This window comes from Acanthochromis polyacanthus, chromosome 3, assembly GCF_021347895.1.
Source record: "Acanthochromis polyacanthus isolate Apoly-LR-REF ecotype Palm Island chromosome 3, KAUST_Apoly_ChrSc, whole genome shotgun sequence".
NCBI lineage: Eukaryota > Metazoa > Chordata > Actinopteri > Pomacentridae > Acanthochromis > Acanthochromis polyacanthus.
Genome location: NC_067115.1, coordinates 20,187,719 through 20,206,075, shown reverse-complemented (window position 1 = coordinate 20,206,075; position 18,357 = coordinate 20,187,719). Strand labels below are relative to the sequence as shown.

The 18,357-nt window shown below is 41.1% G+C and overlaps 1 protein-coding gene across 2 annotated transcripts in view; it reads right to left on the bottom strand.

The window, feature by feature from the left end:
* ntn1a (netrin 1a) overlaps positions 1-18,357 on the bottom strand; it is a 60,416-nt gene that overhangs the window by 23,218 nt on the left and 18,841 nt on the right. For both annotated transcript variants that reach the window (XM_022199000.2, XM_022199001.2), the window contains exon 3: positions 5,943-6,131. In XM_022199000.2, the coding sequence (XP_022054692.2) occupies positions 5,943-6,131 (189 nt within the window). The remainder of the gene's footprint in view (positions 1-5,942; positions 6,132-18,357) is intronic.

Below are 18,357 nucleotides of genomic sequence, written 5' to 3'. Positions count from 1 at the left end.
GTTGGCCTTGGACTAAAGACACACTACCCGAGTCTGTGTTCTATTATAGTTAGGTATCTGCTTTTTCACATGGATCTAAGATGTGTGTTATTGGGTTGTTATACATAAACATGTTTACCCAAGAGAGGGTGTGTCTCGCTTCTTGTGCTGTTTTATTGATCAGAAATAATAGGCTGCAACGGCCCGACGAGTCATGTTTTGGCCACCAAGAGAAGCCGAAAAACGCTGGACAAGCGTTCGCCTTGCGGATGGTGTTTTAATGCGTAACACACTAAACACATGTGCGTCCTTCTAATTGAAAACACGCCGATATTAGCGCGGCCCTCCTCCGCAGATGCAAAGCTAAAACAATAAAGTCATGAAAAGCAATATTTTTCAAATCCCAAGCAGAAAACATTTTATGTGTGGTCAATAAAACAGAACCTACTGTGTCAATCGAAGACATATGCTGAGAGTTGAAGGAGTTTTTTGTTTTCCTTTACGCATTCTGTTCTGATTGGAACGGATCATACTCTCAATCAAAGTCTAATTGTCCTCTATATGCAAAATATTTTGTTCATCACGCAACTGACCGATGCAATTATATGATGGTTGATGTTCATACTTGAACACCATGGAGGCTTGAAATCCATCCATCAGTTAAAGAAGCAGTGAGATGGGTGTTTCTAAGGCTTGGATGTTCCTCTGAGGAGGATTAATCAAAAGCAGGTCTCATTATTTGGTGTGGATTTTAAAGGAAATCACAAATACAGATACTTTTAAATCCAGTACCAGGGTGACAAACATCGACCAGCTGATTAAACTTTACACACACTTATCACTTGAGAGTGACATTTGCTATCTCAGTTGCATGTCAAAGGTGTTCAAAGACCACACAGGGTGCTGCATCTCTTGTCACTTTTCAAAACTCATTATCATGTCTCTTTGGCACGATCTGCTATTTCTCTGTCAAACACACCCGCTGTGTTTCATCCAGAGGCTTCAGACGGCTAAAGACACACACAGCAGCTGATTCTGAGTTTACGCTCCCACTCAATGAGGGGTGAAGTTATAAATTTTGGCGTGTAAGTGTAGCCACTGGGCAGGACTCACTCTGCAGCCTCTGCTCTCTTTTACTTGTAATGGCCTCCTATGGAAATGAGCTGCTTTCTGAGAGGATTGTATTACGCGAAGCCTATAAAAGCAAACTCTTGTGCTCCTCGACCTGCACTCTCCTCCAAAAGCCACAACTGCATAAAAAGAGGTCTCTCTCGCTCTCTTTCTCTTTTTCTTTGAGTTCAATAAATAACCAAACCTCTTAATTGCTGTCACTTCGGTGCAGTGCCCACGCTGCTTGAGGAGCGGACAGAAATTAGTTCTGCGGTTTGAGTTTCATTGAATTATCTTGAGTTATGATGTGGGTAAACCTGAGAGAATTTGGCAGGCCACGACTTTTGACAGCACATAAAGGTGTCTGACGCAGGGAAAAAGCCGTGTGTGGCAACTGTGCGAAGTTCATTAGCACAGAGAAAGAGTAATACAATGACACACATCTCTAAACTGTTCATCAGTGACTTTCCAAATATAGGTTTGCGAAAAAATGTTTTAATTGGCAAAAGCAACAGTTCATGCTTAGTATCATTTGTCAGCTTGGGGTAATTACCGCAGATCCTTTATTATAAGTCTATTTTGATGTAACTGAATACCTCGGTAGAACTTGGACAGTGTTTGCTTATAATTACACAGGGCTGGAGGAGGTGGGAGGTGCGTAAACTCTGGCAAATTTCACGGATTAAATTGAACAAAACCGTTTGGGTAAGCTGACAATTTTATAAACAATGATGAAATCTGTTTATACTTGAGTTCGGTGAGAGGCAGCAGCGAAGGAGTCGAGGAGGAATAAATCCCCGATGCGAGTGAGATGATTTAGTATTTAGTAGTTTGGGAATTCTGATGTAATGAGTGTGTGGCATGAATACACTCCTGCTACGAGCCTATGGGATGACCATTATCTTGTAACAATAACATTATTACAGATTGTATCGTTTAATTGTTCTGAGATCTTGCTCGGGCTTTGTGAAGCTGATTTAACACACTTTTGCAGGTTTTCATGAAATAAGACTAATGACAATAATGCCGGATAATAACTAGAGCTGCAGCTAGTAAGAATTTTCATGATCAATTTGTCTTAGAATTGTTTTTTTTTTACCCATCATTTATAATCTGGGCTCCAAAATGTTACAAAAAAGTGAAAATGCTCATTGCATTCCCCTTAGAAACCAAGAAAGAGATTGGTTGATTTATTTAAAACATAAAGATATTAAATTTTACAATCACATGAAACGGAAAAATGTTGTACATACTCACATTTATCTTCTTTATAGAATATAGAATGTTTTTTTTTAATTTGTTTTACTTGAAAATTGCTTGTAAGAATAATTCATCATTTAAAAAATGTGTTGACTGACTAATTCATCACCAAGTCATCTCACCTTTTACGACAAAAGGAACGCATTCGTGATTTTAAGAGACAATTTTTAAAAATACTATGTGCATTTATGTCTGAAACATGAACGCACTGGATAAATTAGAAGCTTTATTCCCTCATGCAGAGCCAGAGCACCAGGCAGAGTCAGAAAAAATGAGAAAAGCAGCCTGCACAGTGATAGAATCCATGCAAAGGAGACAGATGAAGATGAAGGAGGCATCTGAGTTACTGTCAGGCTCCAAATCAGTAGCTTCAGTTATCAGAAGGCTTTACGCAGACACGGAATAAAGAGGCAGCCCAACAGTCCAGATGCACGTACGAGACATCACTTCAGCCCAGACGTCAAAGCTCCACACCAGGTGCATATTTCACAGCTTTTCACTCGCTGTTTTGACTTCCCTTCATGACTCATTTATCCCCCTTTTTCCCCGAACATCAGCTTAGTCATCCTAGCTGTATGAGAGCAGATTTCCACATCAATGGAAAATGGATTTTTCTTTTTAAGACAGACTGTTTTCTATTTGAGGTATATAAAAAAACATAGCATTCTTGATAACATGAACTGAGGTTTTCACTCATATTTTGCCACTTTAATTTGGTCTGTTTGCTTCAAAATGTGAACTACAGCAAAGCCGTTAATGTATTTGTTCTTGTTTGGTGACCAGAATGTTGCTTGCATGTTTTCAAGATCTCTCATTTCAGCGGCTATAAAGCCAATAAAAAAAGTAATAAAAACAGTCTGTAATTATCTTTAAAAAAAATGCTACATTAAATGTCATCATCATCTTAAAAATTGTACGGTGCCAAATCTGATTTATTGTATTTACCAGGGATGGAATAAAGCATACAAAAAACACGCTATCGTGTGTACGTGCCATCTTACTCATATTGCTTCTCCTGTGTATTGTACAGTTAAGAGACTTAACATTTCTCAGCTGCCTGATGAAATGCACAGCAGGACCAAAAGCTGTATAACTTTTCCGTTATGGCGAGCAAACCCCCATGAATGTGAGTTATGAGATGCTGAAAGAATCAAGTCTTGGACACGTGAGAAGGAATGCAAAAACAACAAAAAGGAGGTTAAATCTCCACAATAAGCTGGCCTGTTAGACACAGCAGAGGATAGGGGTTAATGATACACAACGTCCCGTCTTGATGAATATGTGTTTGCATTCCTGGCCGACAGGAGAATGGGCCCAAAGCCACGGAAGGTGTTAAAGTCTCTGCAGGAATATTGCATGAGTGACTGGAGGGGAAGGGAGATGAGTAGGTCTGAACATTTGTGGAGAACTTTGTTATTAATTTCATGCGGAGACGAGAAGACGTGCTGGATATGGTTGCTGGATGTGAGGAATTTAATGAGATGTAATGCAACATTGTTTAGCAGCATAAAGCGTGTCAACGGAAAAATGCACGAGGAGAAACAGGAACTGAACAGGGCCGCTGAGGGCGGATGCTTTTCTATTAGTTAGTGCTGCTGCATGAATCACATCTTCACAAACAATTGGTTCATCTAATCTAGCATCAAATTCTTCACGGTGTTCAACATTCTACAGGTGTTTTTCTCTTCGCACAGTCGAGCTGGCTGAAGGGTCAGTTTATTTATTTACTTCATTGTGACTGATTTAAGAAAACTCAGGCTTAAACTGTCAGCAGGCAGCTAATATTTCCTTACACGCTGCCTTTGGAGGCTCTGAAACCCTCCGACAGGTATGCATGAATCTCTGTGTATGTGTGTACAAGCTGTGTCTATACGGAGCAGCTCTGAGGTGTCTCTGGGCTTGTTTGCACAGGGATTCAGCTCCTGTTATCTTTCCCTGCAGCTATAGTCGAGGCGAGAAAACATACTCTCTCTCTTTTCAGTCGCCCTCACCTCTTCCTCCTCCTGCTCCTCCTCCTCCTCTCTTTCTTTGACCCTTACTACGCTGAGGGCTGATGGCAGGCGATTCATCCAGCAGTGAGTGGTGAGCACACCTGCGTAGGGGTGTGTTCCTCTTCCTCTCCTCCCCCGCCCTCCCCATCATCCATCCCTCCCATATTTCACTCTCTCGCCACCCTTCCGATCCTGACTTTTCGCTTTGTTTCCTCCATTTCTTCTCTTCCCGTCTCGCGGCTCCTTCCACCGATCGTCCCTGGGTTCTCATTCGTCTTTGACCTGCACCGGGGATCACTTCACACCTCTGCTCTGTTTGTTTTGCTTGTCCTGTCATCCCCTCACCCCACCTCCTACTAAGCCAAATAACTCAGTGTCGATGAGGGAACACCCAACCTGACCCACCCATACCACCACCACGACCTCCACAAACCCAGAAGACCCCCAACTCATCCCCGCTGACAGAGGGAGATGAGGGTGAGACCGGCTCAGGAATGTAAAGCCCTCCCCTCCACTTCCTGCAATTCATCTAAAACCGTTTCATATCGGACCTGAACAATCCAAGTAGCAGCTGTTACTGAGTTTTCAAGTTATTATTGTGATGTTTAGTGTCTTAACTTTTGTGCAATGCATATTAAAATACATATTATAATTTCAAAGAGTGATATTTTAACCCTCAGAGCCCCAAAAGCTGCTGGTTAGTCTAAAAGGCATGCTTGAAAAATTGCCAAATTTGCATCATTTATCACAAAAAGAAGCTGTAAAACAGAAAGAATCACTGGGTTTTTAACATTCCAACAGTTTTTAAACCTTTCATTTGTGGCATGCCGTTCTGTTGGAAAAGTGATCCTAATCTAAGAGTAAAATCCGGATAATTCATTGAAATTACTTCATGCTTTTTTTTTTTCAAAAAATGGCTGAAAACAAACCATTTGCTTGAACCAGATTCTGTAAAAGCATGAAACATTTGTGCTTTTTAACAAAATCACAATTCTATAAGTGACTCAACGGTTATATAACAGAAATTAAAACAGTGTTAGCTGAACTGGGCTGAACTGCAGGCAGTGTTTGGATATAAAATGAAAAATGTATATCTAAGAAGTTGACATTTTTTCTCCAGAACACATAAGCCTGTGTGCACTTTATTGATATATCTTGATTCAATATGGTTTCTGTTGTTGTTGTTTTTGTAAAATTAATCATCAGACAAATTAAACTTCAGGTTTTTCTTCTATTAAAAACAGTTTTGACATTTTTACTTTGACACATTGCATAGAACACAATATTAGTTCACTGTACTTTCCATGTGAAAAAATGAGGCCACAGTCAGTGAAAATAAGACAAAAAAAACTGTCAACAATGCCCACGCTTCTTGGGATTCAGAGGGTTAAACATTATTGCTGCATCCACATAGAATTAACTTAAAATGGTTTTGAAACAGCAATCCAAAATGGTATCTCAAAATAACTTATATGAACAGTACATAGGAATGATGTTCTGTCTAAGGACTGATTTCTGTGAAGGCCAACAGACTTCTCACTGAAATGGTTGGAAATGAGGCCCTCTTGGCCAACAAAAAGAAAGGCAAGAAGAACTCTGTACCTTTGCAGGCTTTCCTGTGTGAGATGGGCTTGGACAGGTCTCTGTAGTAGCCCTCCTTGCAGTAGTGACAGTGACGCCCTGCTGTGTTGTGGCGACAGTTGAGGCAGACTCCTCCACTCTTCCTCCCAGAGAGTTTGTAGAGCTCCATGTTGAAACGACACCTCCGGGCGTGAAGGTTACAGTTACAGGCTGTGGACGAAATGCAGAGGAGTTAAATTAGCATCAATTCGTTGAGGGTGAGGTGACAGGTTTGAGCGAAGTTTTGGTAAAGTATGTGATCAGCATACGTGAGTTTGAATCAAGCGGTCGCCTCTTCTAAATTCAAGATCGCAGACATGTTTTAATTGATTTTTTAAAAAGTAAATCTCGCTCTTTATTACTGAACATACCCAATGGCTTAATGTCATATTAATATTCCCCTACAGGTCCTTGATGATGTATTATGCAAAAATAATGACCACTGCAGTGGTAAAAATCCTAATTATTAACTTTAGCATTGCCTTTTAAAAGTTTGTTGGTACTCAGAGTTAAATAATGACTCAGCATGAAGCAGAACTACTTCTTTGCTGTGGCTCTTGCCTTATTTACTGTATCTCGTGTACTACTTTATATTGGAAAATAATCAACAGATGCACATCAGCTAAAACATGAGAATGGAGTCTACTTGTTTATACTATTGTAGCTTCCAGCATATTTAGTTTGTGCTTACAAGCTTAAAATCTCCATTGATTCCAAGCCACTACAATGAGAGTTTAAACTTCTCTAATAATAAGGTCAAATGCTCTCCATTCGTACTGTTCTCTCTCTTGGTCTAACTCTTTTCTGCTCCTCGCTCTGCTTTTCTTTTCCTCAAGTTCCTCTTGAGGAAAGTGAAGGCCTGCCATCACCGCTCCTCCACTCCACTTAAATCCCTGTGAGCATGTGCGAGACCCATCTCCGCTGCTTGTTTACTGATGAGTACAGTTGCCAGCCCCGAGTTTAATTAGCCGGCTGATGTTTATTCATGACTTTCTGGCAGCCGAGTGAGGCAGACATGCCCAACTTCATTAAGACCGGCCATCCGAGACACCGGTCCTCCTCCACCACTGCAGACACATTCATGCATTATTAAGTGCAGCACTTCTGATACAGTTTTATTGCTCTACTGTGTGTGGTTACTGTATGTGTGTGAGTGTTTGTGTGCGTGCAATTATTTCAATAGGGGTTATCTGAGTCCAACTAGTGTCCCCTGGTTGGATCATCTCTTTTTCAGCATCACCTTCTTCATCATGGCTCTTTTTATCAACTGCTCATAAAAATTTAGGAAGGATGAGGGTTTACTGTGGCTTCTCACTGGTGTGTGTGTGTGTGTGTGTGTGTGTGTGTGTGTGTGTGTGTGTGTGTGTGTGTGTGTGTGTGTGTGTGTGTGTGTGTGTGTGTGTGTGTGTGTGTGTGTGTGTGTGTGTGTGTGTGTGTGTGTAATGCTAGAGACTTCATTTGTGTGTTCAGTGTGTGTACATTTCTGGTTTTTTTCCTCCTTTTGGGACCCTTGAGACTCCTTCTTTCCACTCCAAGGGCCTAATTACAATATCTAAATAAAATGCACATTCAGTACACACACAGTAGCTCGGTGTCTTATCAGTAGTGACTTGGCTTTCCCGACTTTCCGACTTTCCTGGAGGATAACAGAAGTATAATTAGGTATCCCTCTCTGCTTAGAGCTGTTGGTCATAAACCCTCGTATCTAATATCTCTGATTTACCTGAAAACAGCCGCGAGGTCACATGACAATAAACATTCCTGATTATTTCCTTGGAAAATAAGATTAACTAAAACAACCATCTTTCCTCCTGTATCCTACGGTCTCCCCTTCCTGGATTCAGACCTATATTTGTGACACATTTGTGACACAGATCTGATGTTTTATTGTTGTCTTAAGCTAGATTTACACCTGCTCATGACTCACATTGTTTGGCCTCTCAGACAGCCGAGCCTCGCTTCCTGGCTCCACTGGAAAACCCCTCAAGCCCGCTGATAGCCACAACCCGATACTGTGTGTCGGGTTGAGGGATAAAAGTGCATCAAACTTCCCCTTCGTTCATAAATATTCAGTGGCTAAACTGACACTTATTTCAGCCGCACAAATCGTAAGACAACACAGCGGGTTAAGTTATTCCCTGTTTAGACGGCTCTCGAACGATGTGTGTTGAAAACCTCGAGCTGGCTGTCAATCCAGCCCCATGGGCAGGTTCAGTCTTTGCAGAGACTCCAGCTTGAGGCCATAGTCGGTGAAAGCTATCTGTGAGCACACCTGCAGGTAACAGGGATCACTGTAGAGGCTTAAAAGCTGGTGGAGGATCAGTGCTCAGCCTCAGACCTGCAGACACGTCTCTGTTACACTACAAAGATTGTTTCACACCTATCTAAACACAGACCCAGTGAGAATAATACCACTGCACCGGGGGGCATTTTGGTTATAGTGGAGAGTAAACAGGTTGGATGTGGAGGTGTGGGACTGAAGGCCACATTGTGTTTCAAGGTATTATGATTCAGAAGATAATGGGGGCAAGTGAGAACCACTTCATCTGAACTTGGAGAGAATAGTCAGGATGTTAGCTGTTAAACCCCCCTCAGCTTTGACAGAAAGAACCCAGGAAACAATGTTACTATTGGTTCAAATTCAAGTGTTTCTTGGCTGATTTAAAAATGACATCATCTCTGCTTTAACTTAATGAAAGTCAGTTTAATTAAAAATAACTGAAGATGTGAAAGATGATATGCAATTTGCCCGGCATGAGCTTATCAGGTGTCCTGCAGTGTTGTAGAACAGTATTTCCCATTCCTGTAGAGTCCTCTGTTGACTGTTAAGCAAATAATCAAATTGTCAACAGGAAATTTATGAGTCAAAACACTTTCATATCGTTTTAACTGCACCTGCTTATTGGAACATCAGCTCTCTCACCATAAAAAGCTTAATATTTCTGCTTGTTACACATGTAAATGAAGCAGCAGCTGAAGAAAAGTTCAACTTAACTGTCGGGTCATAAATCATTTTGCAAATCCCATCAGTGGAATCCTTCCCGGTACTCTCTAAAGTCTAGTTTATCACTTCTAAAATCTCGGAGAACCACATATGAAGCATGGAGCTTTTTCCACATTTTTTCCCACCAAATAAAAATTCCTGAGCACATTGCACAATGTGGATCCCAAAATTAGAAAGTGGCGTTTCTTTCTAAATATTACCGAGACACGGTCACAATGAACTTTTCTGGAAACTGCTCTTTGTTGCTGCAAAAATAGAACCCATTGCCTTTCACAAGAACTGCTGATAATGGATAATTACCGCACGTACACCAACACAAATACTCACTTTCTGTGATTTAAAAGTCAAACAATTCATCAGAAATGCTAAGAGAATGGCAGCAGCTTTGTAAATGATAAAAATAAGATTTTTTTTGTTTTGTTAATAAGTGTTAACAAAGGTTATATTTTCCTTACAGGACGCTCTTGGCCTGTTTTCGATCAAGTTAATTACTTCAGTCTGGACAGCGAGCCAGTGGCCGGCTGTAACCACCCCCAGGTGAGCAGTAAAAACAAGTGTGAACTGATACCTTTAAAACAAGTATAACTGAATTAACTGGAGAACGCTAAGCTTCCCCAAAGCTCGTCAACACCTCCGACAAAGTGGACCACGACTATTTTACATGACAAAACAAGAAAACTGCATTTCAATCTTGCAGCTATTCTAAAATTTAACTTCCAGCTGCAGAATTTAACAGGAAACTGATTTGTTTATTGAGCGTTGCTGATTCCCGCTCATCTTCGGAAACACGGGGGCCTCATCACAGTGTCTGAGTGTGTTTTGGAAAGTTGGCTAATTAGTTTCTTTGAGCGGTTCCCAGCCTCCATCGACTGACCTCAGTCTTGAAGCAGCACTGAGGCAGCCTTCCCTCGGCTAATTAGAGGGAAATTTTAAGCAACGGAGCTGGAGGTTGAGGTTAAGCTCATCGTACTTACGATAAGCCTGGTAATTGAGCGATGTTGGTCACAGCCCACGATTTGCTGTAAAGAGACACTCAAGCAAGTGATCGCTGCCACTTTCATTCCAAGTCTGCATGCTGGATCGGCTGAAGCTGCCGGCTGCTCACTACCCCAAATATCAAGGCCATGAGACTTCACTTCCAGTTATTTCTAAGTCCTATGGTGGTCACACGCTCCGACAAAAGCCTCATATGCGGAACATATCAGCCTCCCTGCTGCCGTCCCCTCCACCTCTCACCCAAACAGGACAGCAAACCAAAACCCAACACTGCCAGAGCTCTGCCCCACTTCCAAACAAACACCCAGGGGAGTCCACATGAACAGTTTACCTTTAATCCTATGGGTGGCCCAAAAAGTAATCAGATTAACTGCTAACCTCCCTCCTGAGTCCTCTGTCTTTACTATGTTTGTGATTAGAAAAGTTTTCAGGGAGAAAGTAGTTCACGTAACTTATCTTTGCAAATATTTTCATAGGCTGTTCCCCAAATATCTGGAACAACTTGCTACTCCCTCTACACTGTATGGTGCATTCAGTTATCAGGAAGGCAGTCTGTAAAGCACACCTTCCCCACTCACGGAAGACATAAAAACACACACACACACTCATGGCGTATTTGAATCCATGGTGCTCGACTCCCTGCTGCCTGCACTCTCTCTCACATAACACACATGCTGGGAGAGTTTGGGAAGCTTGCTGCTTGTCATGGCTAAACACAGAATCAGATGTGTGTCACACAAAACCGCACTGGGATCCGTTTCAGAAATGTGGTGTGTAATCAGTAATGCGTGTGCGCTCAGACCCACGGGTTTTTGAAGATCAGTCTACATGGGTGGATATTTGTGTTTGCCTGGAATCACTTTTTAGCTTGTTTTTCACGGATTAAAGGAGAAAACTGATGTCAAACAAATTTCAGCTCATTATTGCTATGACAGCCATTTATAATAAATGTTCATCAGTCCATGAGAACTTCCATCTGTTAGGCAAGATGAGTGCGTTTCTACACCACTTTTTGACATTCAAGGAGCTTCATGTCAGATAGAAAAACGTACTAAGATATTATGCAATAGAAACTTTACCTCGACAATAGCTTCTTTCCTGGAGAAAAAGTGAACAGTAAACAAAAGACACCTTTCTTTGGCAACATATTTGAGAAATAATATTTCTTGACCGAGACTTTCAGGCTTTCCTTTATGTTTTGGGTAATTAGTGGTGTACGAAACATCCAGAGTTTTGATCTTAAGCAAAAGGAAGTAATACCGTTTAAATACTGATTGAAAAGTCAAAGTACTCAGTCATGGTCATGTGAAAGGACTCCACCCATTTACAGAGAGAAAAAGTCAGACTGAAAAAGAAGCAGTGTGCCTTTAAATAATAGTTGGTCAGTAGGCCCATTTAGTACTCCATCTACATACGCAATGTCGGAAAGTGACCCAAGCACTTTTGCTCCTTTTTATCGTCCTATTTTATAAGTTTATCAGATGTTTTGTGATAGATAGATAGATAGATAGATAGATAGACAGATAGACAGATAGACAGATAGACAGATAGATAGATAGATAGATAGATAGATAGATAGATAGATAGATAGATAGATAGATAGATAGATAGATAGATAATTTATAGTCGAGAACAAATATAAATTGTCATGAAAGGAAAATACTCAAAACTAAATTTGTACAATACTTCTTGAGTAAAAGTAGGTTAAAGTTTGAAGTTGAATAATAATGAATTCAGGCATTTATATAATTATATGTAGACTATAAACAGACAGAAAAATGTTACTGTTAGTATAAGAATGACATAAAGTGACACCAAAACAACACTGGTATTATCTTTTAATGTTTTGGATTCCTTCGACATCCCAAACAATCATTTGGCAGCCAGATTAATTTCGTGTTGATATATTTTCTGAGGGAGGAGCAGTATAAAAACACTGTGATAGTGACAGGTAACTCCAGCAGACTGAAGTCTGACCACACAGCTGAAGAGAATGCGACTCTGATGAGGGAAGAAAGAATCACCCATCACTGACAAGCCCTGTTTCTCCCAAAACAACAGAAGAATTTCACTTTTTTTTTTAAATGTCTCCATAATAATAGTCGAGCCAAAACAATGAGTGATGTGAAATGACAGAAATATTTATGTTTGCTCTCTAACCAAGATGTGTTGCATATTTTGCCTTCAGTTACGTATCAGCTTATAAATCCATTTTACAGCTACAATTAATTTAATTGTATCCTGTTTCCAGGCTGTTTATTTAGTTTCTCAAAAATTACAATTCTTCTTTTTATCCTGTGGTCGTTGATCCAGACACTGACACGATAAAGACAGGAATTACTAAATAGAAACACAGCTAATTGAGAGTATTTAAGGGATTGAGATGACAGATGTGCTAAACTTTGTGTTTGAAGTTCTCTTTAGATCTAATTATATTATTAGATGAATTATATTTATTATTCTAAATCTTGCCACAAGATGTTTAATTCCTGCATCCAAAAACACAAGTTTCTACACATATTGTTATTAACTGTAAATTACAGAGCATCTGTTTTGTTTCTTTGATTTCATGTAATCAGATCCTCATTTTTAAATGCTGCTAAATGTTGTATTTTTATCAGTGTTAGTTTATCAGGTTTCAGTACAAGAATCTTTGCAGTCTGAAGAGTCGACTGCATAAATTTCAAAGAAGTAGTAACAGCAAAAGTAAAATGTAATTTTTAAGGCTTTTGAAAGATCCGACAAATGCAATTTCCAAATTAAAATTAATCAAAAACTAAACTCCTTAAAACAACTTCTGTGAAATAAATTCACCATTGTTGCTTCCAAAACTTTTCTTAAGCCTCATTTCTTTTTTATTCCCACATTTTCAGGGGTAAAATCTTGAGAAAATTCAAGAAACAGAGCATATTAAGGAGAGGTAGCACTGCACATGTGAAGGGTGTGGGGGCTGAGTTGAGTGTTTTGGGTGTGTGGACCTGTTTGATGTACATCTATAGTGGGAAGCACCCTGGGAACACCGTGAACCTCCGGGGCGATGGAGCGAGGGCGCAGGCGAGTGGGAAGAGCGAGCGGATGGGAGAGCGAAGCGCAAACTGCAGAGATTATATCAGGCTAATTTAATTCCTTTATTGCAGCCAATTAGCAGCAGCACTTTAGCCCCCTGTGAGCCCTCCTGCCCTCTTCACTATGTCTCTAATGACCTCGACTAAACTCTGGATCTTCGCCGCCCCCCCACAGAAGGCCGTGTTTCTGTATTTTTAATAAGCAGGTTGCCTTATAAACTCTGTACCAAGGGTGAATGAGAGTGAAAAATATGAAAATATATAAAGATAAGGAGAGAAAGAAGCCCAGAGCGGGAAGTGACTGGGAAAAGAAATGATGAGGCGGACAGAGGGAGGGAAAGAGATCAATCTGCTGCTGCTGCTGCTGCTGCTTGCAGGCTTGACTCGAGGAGACTTGGCTAATTGAGATCAAGTCATACAGAATATTCATCAGTCCTGCAGGATTATCAAAGGCAGATTAAATATGCGGCGAGGACTGATTTCAAGTGGACAGATTCCATTTGCTGTCAAGCAGCCTTTGCTCACTTGTCAGACCAAGCTGCTTATTTATTTCTTTACTTCATAATTTAACACTCAGATGTTTTCACAGATTTGGGCAAATTATGCAATTCCCAGTGCAAGCAGGCAACGCCTTCGATGCATGTTCTGTCAGTGGGTGATAAAATGTAGTTTGATTATCTGACTGATGCAACTAAAGAGCTGTGAGAACTGTCTTGCTTCATTGCAAGCAGGGATCCCTTATAAAGCTATTAACAGTAGAGGGAAGGTTAATGGTAATCCATGGATTTATAGTAGACTGAAGTAAATACCAGCTGGGGAGGGCACAGGTCCACATACAGTCTCTGATCAGCACCAGCATGCAGCATTAAAAGCATGAGAATAACTACACAGTGAATATATTAAATAAAATTGAAATCAATTTTAATTAGGTATTTTTTTCTCAATGTTTCTGCAACAATGAACCTTATTTAATAGCCATTCAATTAAACTAACTTCTTAATTGGAATTGTGCTTTTGTCTTTTATATATATTTGAGTAATTGAAGACCTTTTGGTGACAATATTTTATAATTTGGACAAAATTTGGCTCCATATTTTTATCCAATACTTAACTAAGTCTAATATGTACCATCTCTGCTTTTAATTTACCTATGAACACATGGTGGCAACTCGTACACATCCTGAAGGAATTTAACAGTTTTTTACCAGTAGTCGAAGTTTAAAAAAAACAAAACACACAATTACTACTTCTTCTGCAATACAGAGGCAGGAAACTCATGTCAGGCATACTCACTCTAAGGGAAATATGTTTATGAAAGCATTTTTTCTCTCTGATTTGGGCTTTTACACATGATACAAAAAAGTAAATAATTAGCCAAATATGGTTCAGTTTTAATTGTATATTGCATTTGTGAACACGCAGCCGTACAATCCATAGCAGTCTCCAGCGGCAGGCCGGCCTGCTCCGTGCTGAGCTAAATGGCCCATATATTCACTGTCTGTCTGCATGTGGGGGCAAATAAGGCTTTTCCTTTTTCAAGAGTCTAACTAGCCACACAGAGCCACAACAACAAAGAAAGGCCTAATGGCCTCCAATTTCCCGCATTAGTGCCCATTTAATGGCTGACCTGCCCTCTCGTTAGGCGGCGCAGCATGGGAGCACTTCTCAGCCTTGATGCATGTGCGCACATTTTCACGCACACACGCTCACACAGTCCTTCAGCCCTCCAAAGCCGCGCTGCCTCGGGCCCCTGCAACACTTCCACCCCACGCTGAGACTGCATAATAGACCAGTTTGTAAAAGGGCTGCCCTGTGATCAGCGGTGCATCCATTTGCTGAGTAATCAAGGGTCTTTTGTCTGAGTGGTGTGTATAGAGCAGTGTGTGTGTACGTGAGAAGGTGTGTGTGCGCGTGCGAGCGAAAGCATGTGCACTTGTATGAGAGAGATTCTCCCCTCCAGTCTGTCTTTATTTGTGCGTCCGTTGCTGTTAAAGTGTGAGTGCCGCTGCGTGAGTGTTTGCGTGAGTAATTCTAAGATAAAATGGCGCTGCCTGGAAAAGATCTCCTCCAATGGGTGTCTATGGGAAAACACCAGCTGACATACAGTGCAGGAATAAAAAGGAGCCTTGCTAGAGCCACTGAGAGGCTGACGAGAGTGTGTTGTGTGTATGTCAGCTATGCCATAAAAATGCCATGGCTGGAGGATGACATTGGCAGGTCCTATTCAACACTATAGTGCTGAAAGGCCCTTTAGGGTGAATAAAGATTCTTAGGCCTGTCAGGTCCCCATAGCTCCCCACTGAACAATACCCACTAAGAGCAGCTGTCTTAATAGCGTGAGGGACTGACAGCTTTAGGAGCGATGCTCACATCTACACAAACTTTGAGTGCAGACAACGATCCGCTGTGTGATAACACAATGCAATCAGATAGTAAACTGTTTGCCAGATAGGCCAAACACTGAATGCATCTTGAACATTTCTTGTGGACAAAAAAATCTTTAAGCGGACAGGCTTGGCAGAGAGGTAACACCTCAATATTTGGGAGCCTCATGTGTGAACGGATGTAGTGGCACGATGCAAAAGATTTTTGCTGAGCGTGATGATGATTGGAACTAACTGGATTTACAGTTCCTGTATCAGGAAGACCAAAAATCTCTGAGAGCAGTTGAGTTGTTAATTGAATGCTGTATAGATGTATTGTGTATGACTGATGGAGCAATGTTTTCTTTTCAAAGTAAGGGTGGATTATAGAAACAAGTGCCTGGGGTTTCCTTCTGCCATTAGTGTCTGATCTGATAATCACAGTGTGAACTATTTGAGATGTTGCTCCTCCTCCAGTATTAGCTGTCAGTTGTGCAAGGGTTTTAAACCACATCGCAGCTCCTTGCCACCTGGCTGTCAAAGCCAAGTATAATAACCTCTCTCCAGTCTGTGCTCTCTATTGTTTTACATCCAGCCATTACCTAACCCTGTCTCCTCTGCTAGAAGCATCACACATCCACATACTCCATTCGGGTTTTCGTGGAGACGATGTGCATCGGAAACAGGTGAGACAGATCTCCAAATCTTCCCAAAACAAGGGCTCTCCTTGCTCGTGTCAAACATCACCTCCGGTCTGTTTATTTTGTGAGTTTGGTTTCTATGGGACTTGCATATCCATAGTGTTTTGGGTTCACATAACTCCTGGCAGGTCGTCTCGTGGATTGCTGGCCCTGAGGCTGACAGGGATGGGCCGGTGCTGTCAGTGCGAGACAATGAGACGGAGCTTGCACGAGGCTAGCTCACGCTCCTCCATAGCTGTGATTCATACTAATCCTGCAGCCTATGCAATTAAGGCCATCACTCCGCTCCAACAATGTTAACTAAAGATTTTAAACCCGCCGTATTACAACAGAATGCACTCGGCCAGCACTGATTGGCGGCTGTGAGCTGAGAAAATAAACAGTGTTTGAAGATTAAATGTTTAGAAGATTAGATGAGTTAATTTGGCCCTTTAGGCAGGAAAAAGCAGAGCGTTTCTTCCTTTGTGATTCGGAGAAAGGGAAAGGAAGACACGGGATATCTTCATCAGCGGCCATAATGGCTCCTCGCTTTATTTCTTTCCTTGGTTGCCTTCTTTTTTCCCCTCAAAACACATTTTATACCTACAGTACGTGAAGAAGAGCCCCGTGGGAGAAGGCGTTCACTACCTTTCTTTGGAAAGTGTTCCCATATTGGACTGGATCAGCCATGAGGATAAGCAGATGAGCGCTGGATTAGGGATGAGATGGAACTGCTCTTCTGGATTTCTTTCAACAGTGTAAACATTTAAAATTACAATGAAAATTATTGATACAAGTGTGTTTTCTGGAAATGTCTGCCTTTCAACTTCATCTTTTGTTGAGAGTGAAAGTTCACTATTGACCTTGGAAACAGTAATCAACCAAGATATCACCACAAGATCCGCTCAGTTGTTGCTCTGGAAAATATATTGGAGCTTTCTTAAAACTTGACTGAAGAACTTCTTAACGTAAATACAAAATTAATTCAGTTTGCATTTCCATAGTAATGAGGCAAAACTGTCCGCTGATGAGGCTCACATGAGAAGAAACTTTCCAGAAGAGCTACTCAGTCTAGCCATTTTCCCTTTTTCTCCTAGTTCATCAACCTGTAAGACATTTAAAACTTTTAAAAAAAAATCTATTTTTGGACTATGAAATAATATCATTAATCCAAACAGCTTTCTACAGTGGAGCAAAACTCCTGGATGCTTGTGATCACAGGGAAAGACACACAGAAGTCACCGTCGCCTGAGCAGTAAATGCTTAAATTCAGCTCTGCTCAATACTATTTTATCATAAGCCTATTAGCCACTTCAGCACCACAGCCTCGCTAAGCAGGTGGGAAACGTTTGACCTTCACACCCACAGCTGACATTCACTCAACAGAAGTTACCACTCCTTTGAATTGTGCCATCACTCTCTCCTCATCCTGCTTCCCCTTTTCTGTCTGAAGAAAACCAGGCTTTCTCTGCTGCAGACGTCATTAGTGACTGGAACTCTGACAAATTTCTCTATAAAATGTGTAAGTCGTGAAAATAAATGGCTTTGGAAAGGAGAGGAGAGGAGGGGGGAGAGGAGGAGAGGAGAGGAGAGGCAAGTTGATCTGGTGGAGAGATGGAATGCAAAAGAAATAAATCTTAACTAAAAAGATTTTTCAAACGAAAAAGAAAGGACACTGCTCTCCTCCTGCTCTTCATTCCTCCAGTCCCTTTGTGTCTGTCCCTCCTGTTGAACCTCACAATGAATTCAAGTTCCACTGCTTGGCTGTCTGACCTCTTGTACAACCTGTCGATTACCAACACTGTCAAGGGGAACGTTTGGCTCAATACCGGGTTGCAGTGAAAAACAAAAACCGTCTCAACAGCTTCGTCCGATTACTCTGAGTACAGGGGATCCACTTCAAACACACAAGCTGGCTTGCTGATTCCAAAAACTGACCCATTCACATACAAATAAAAACCAGAAGGTGTTTTAAATTTACAAACTGCTACGGAAAATACGGGGGATTTAACAATCTGCAGTTCCAATAAAAGGTATAGTACAGCTGCTAGGATGTACACATGTACAGATGAGCTTTTCTTGAGGAAGAAAGTGGTCAGGAAATTCATTAAAAACACCAGACTGTGCACATTACGAGCATCATCAGTCTGCTACAGTATATAGGCTAGAAGGTAAATAAATAGTGAAGCTAGGTTGTCAAAGTGTCCAATCAGGGAAGCTGTCTTAGCCAAGAAAAATCTGAACGGTGGATATTACACGTCTCTATTGCATCTGGCCTCAAAGGCAGAC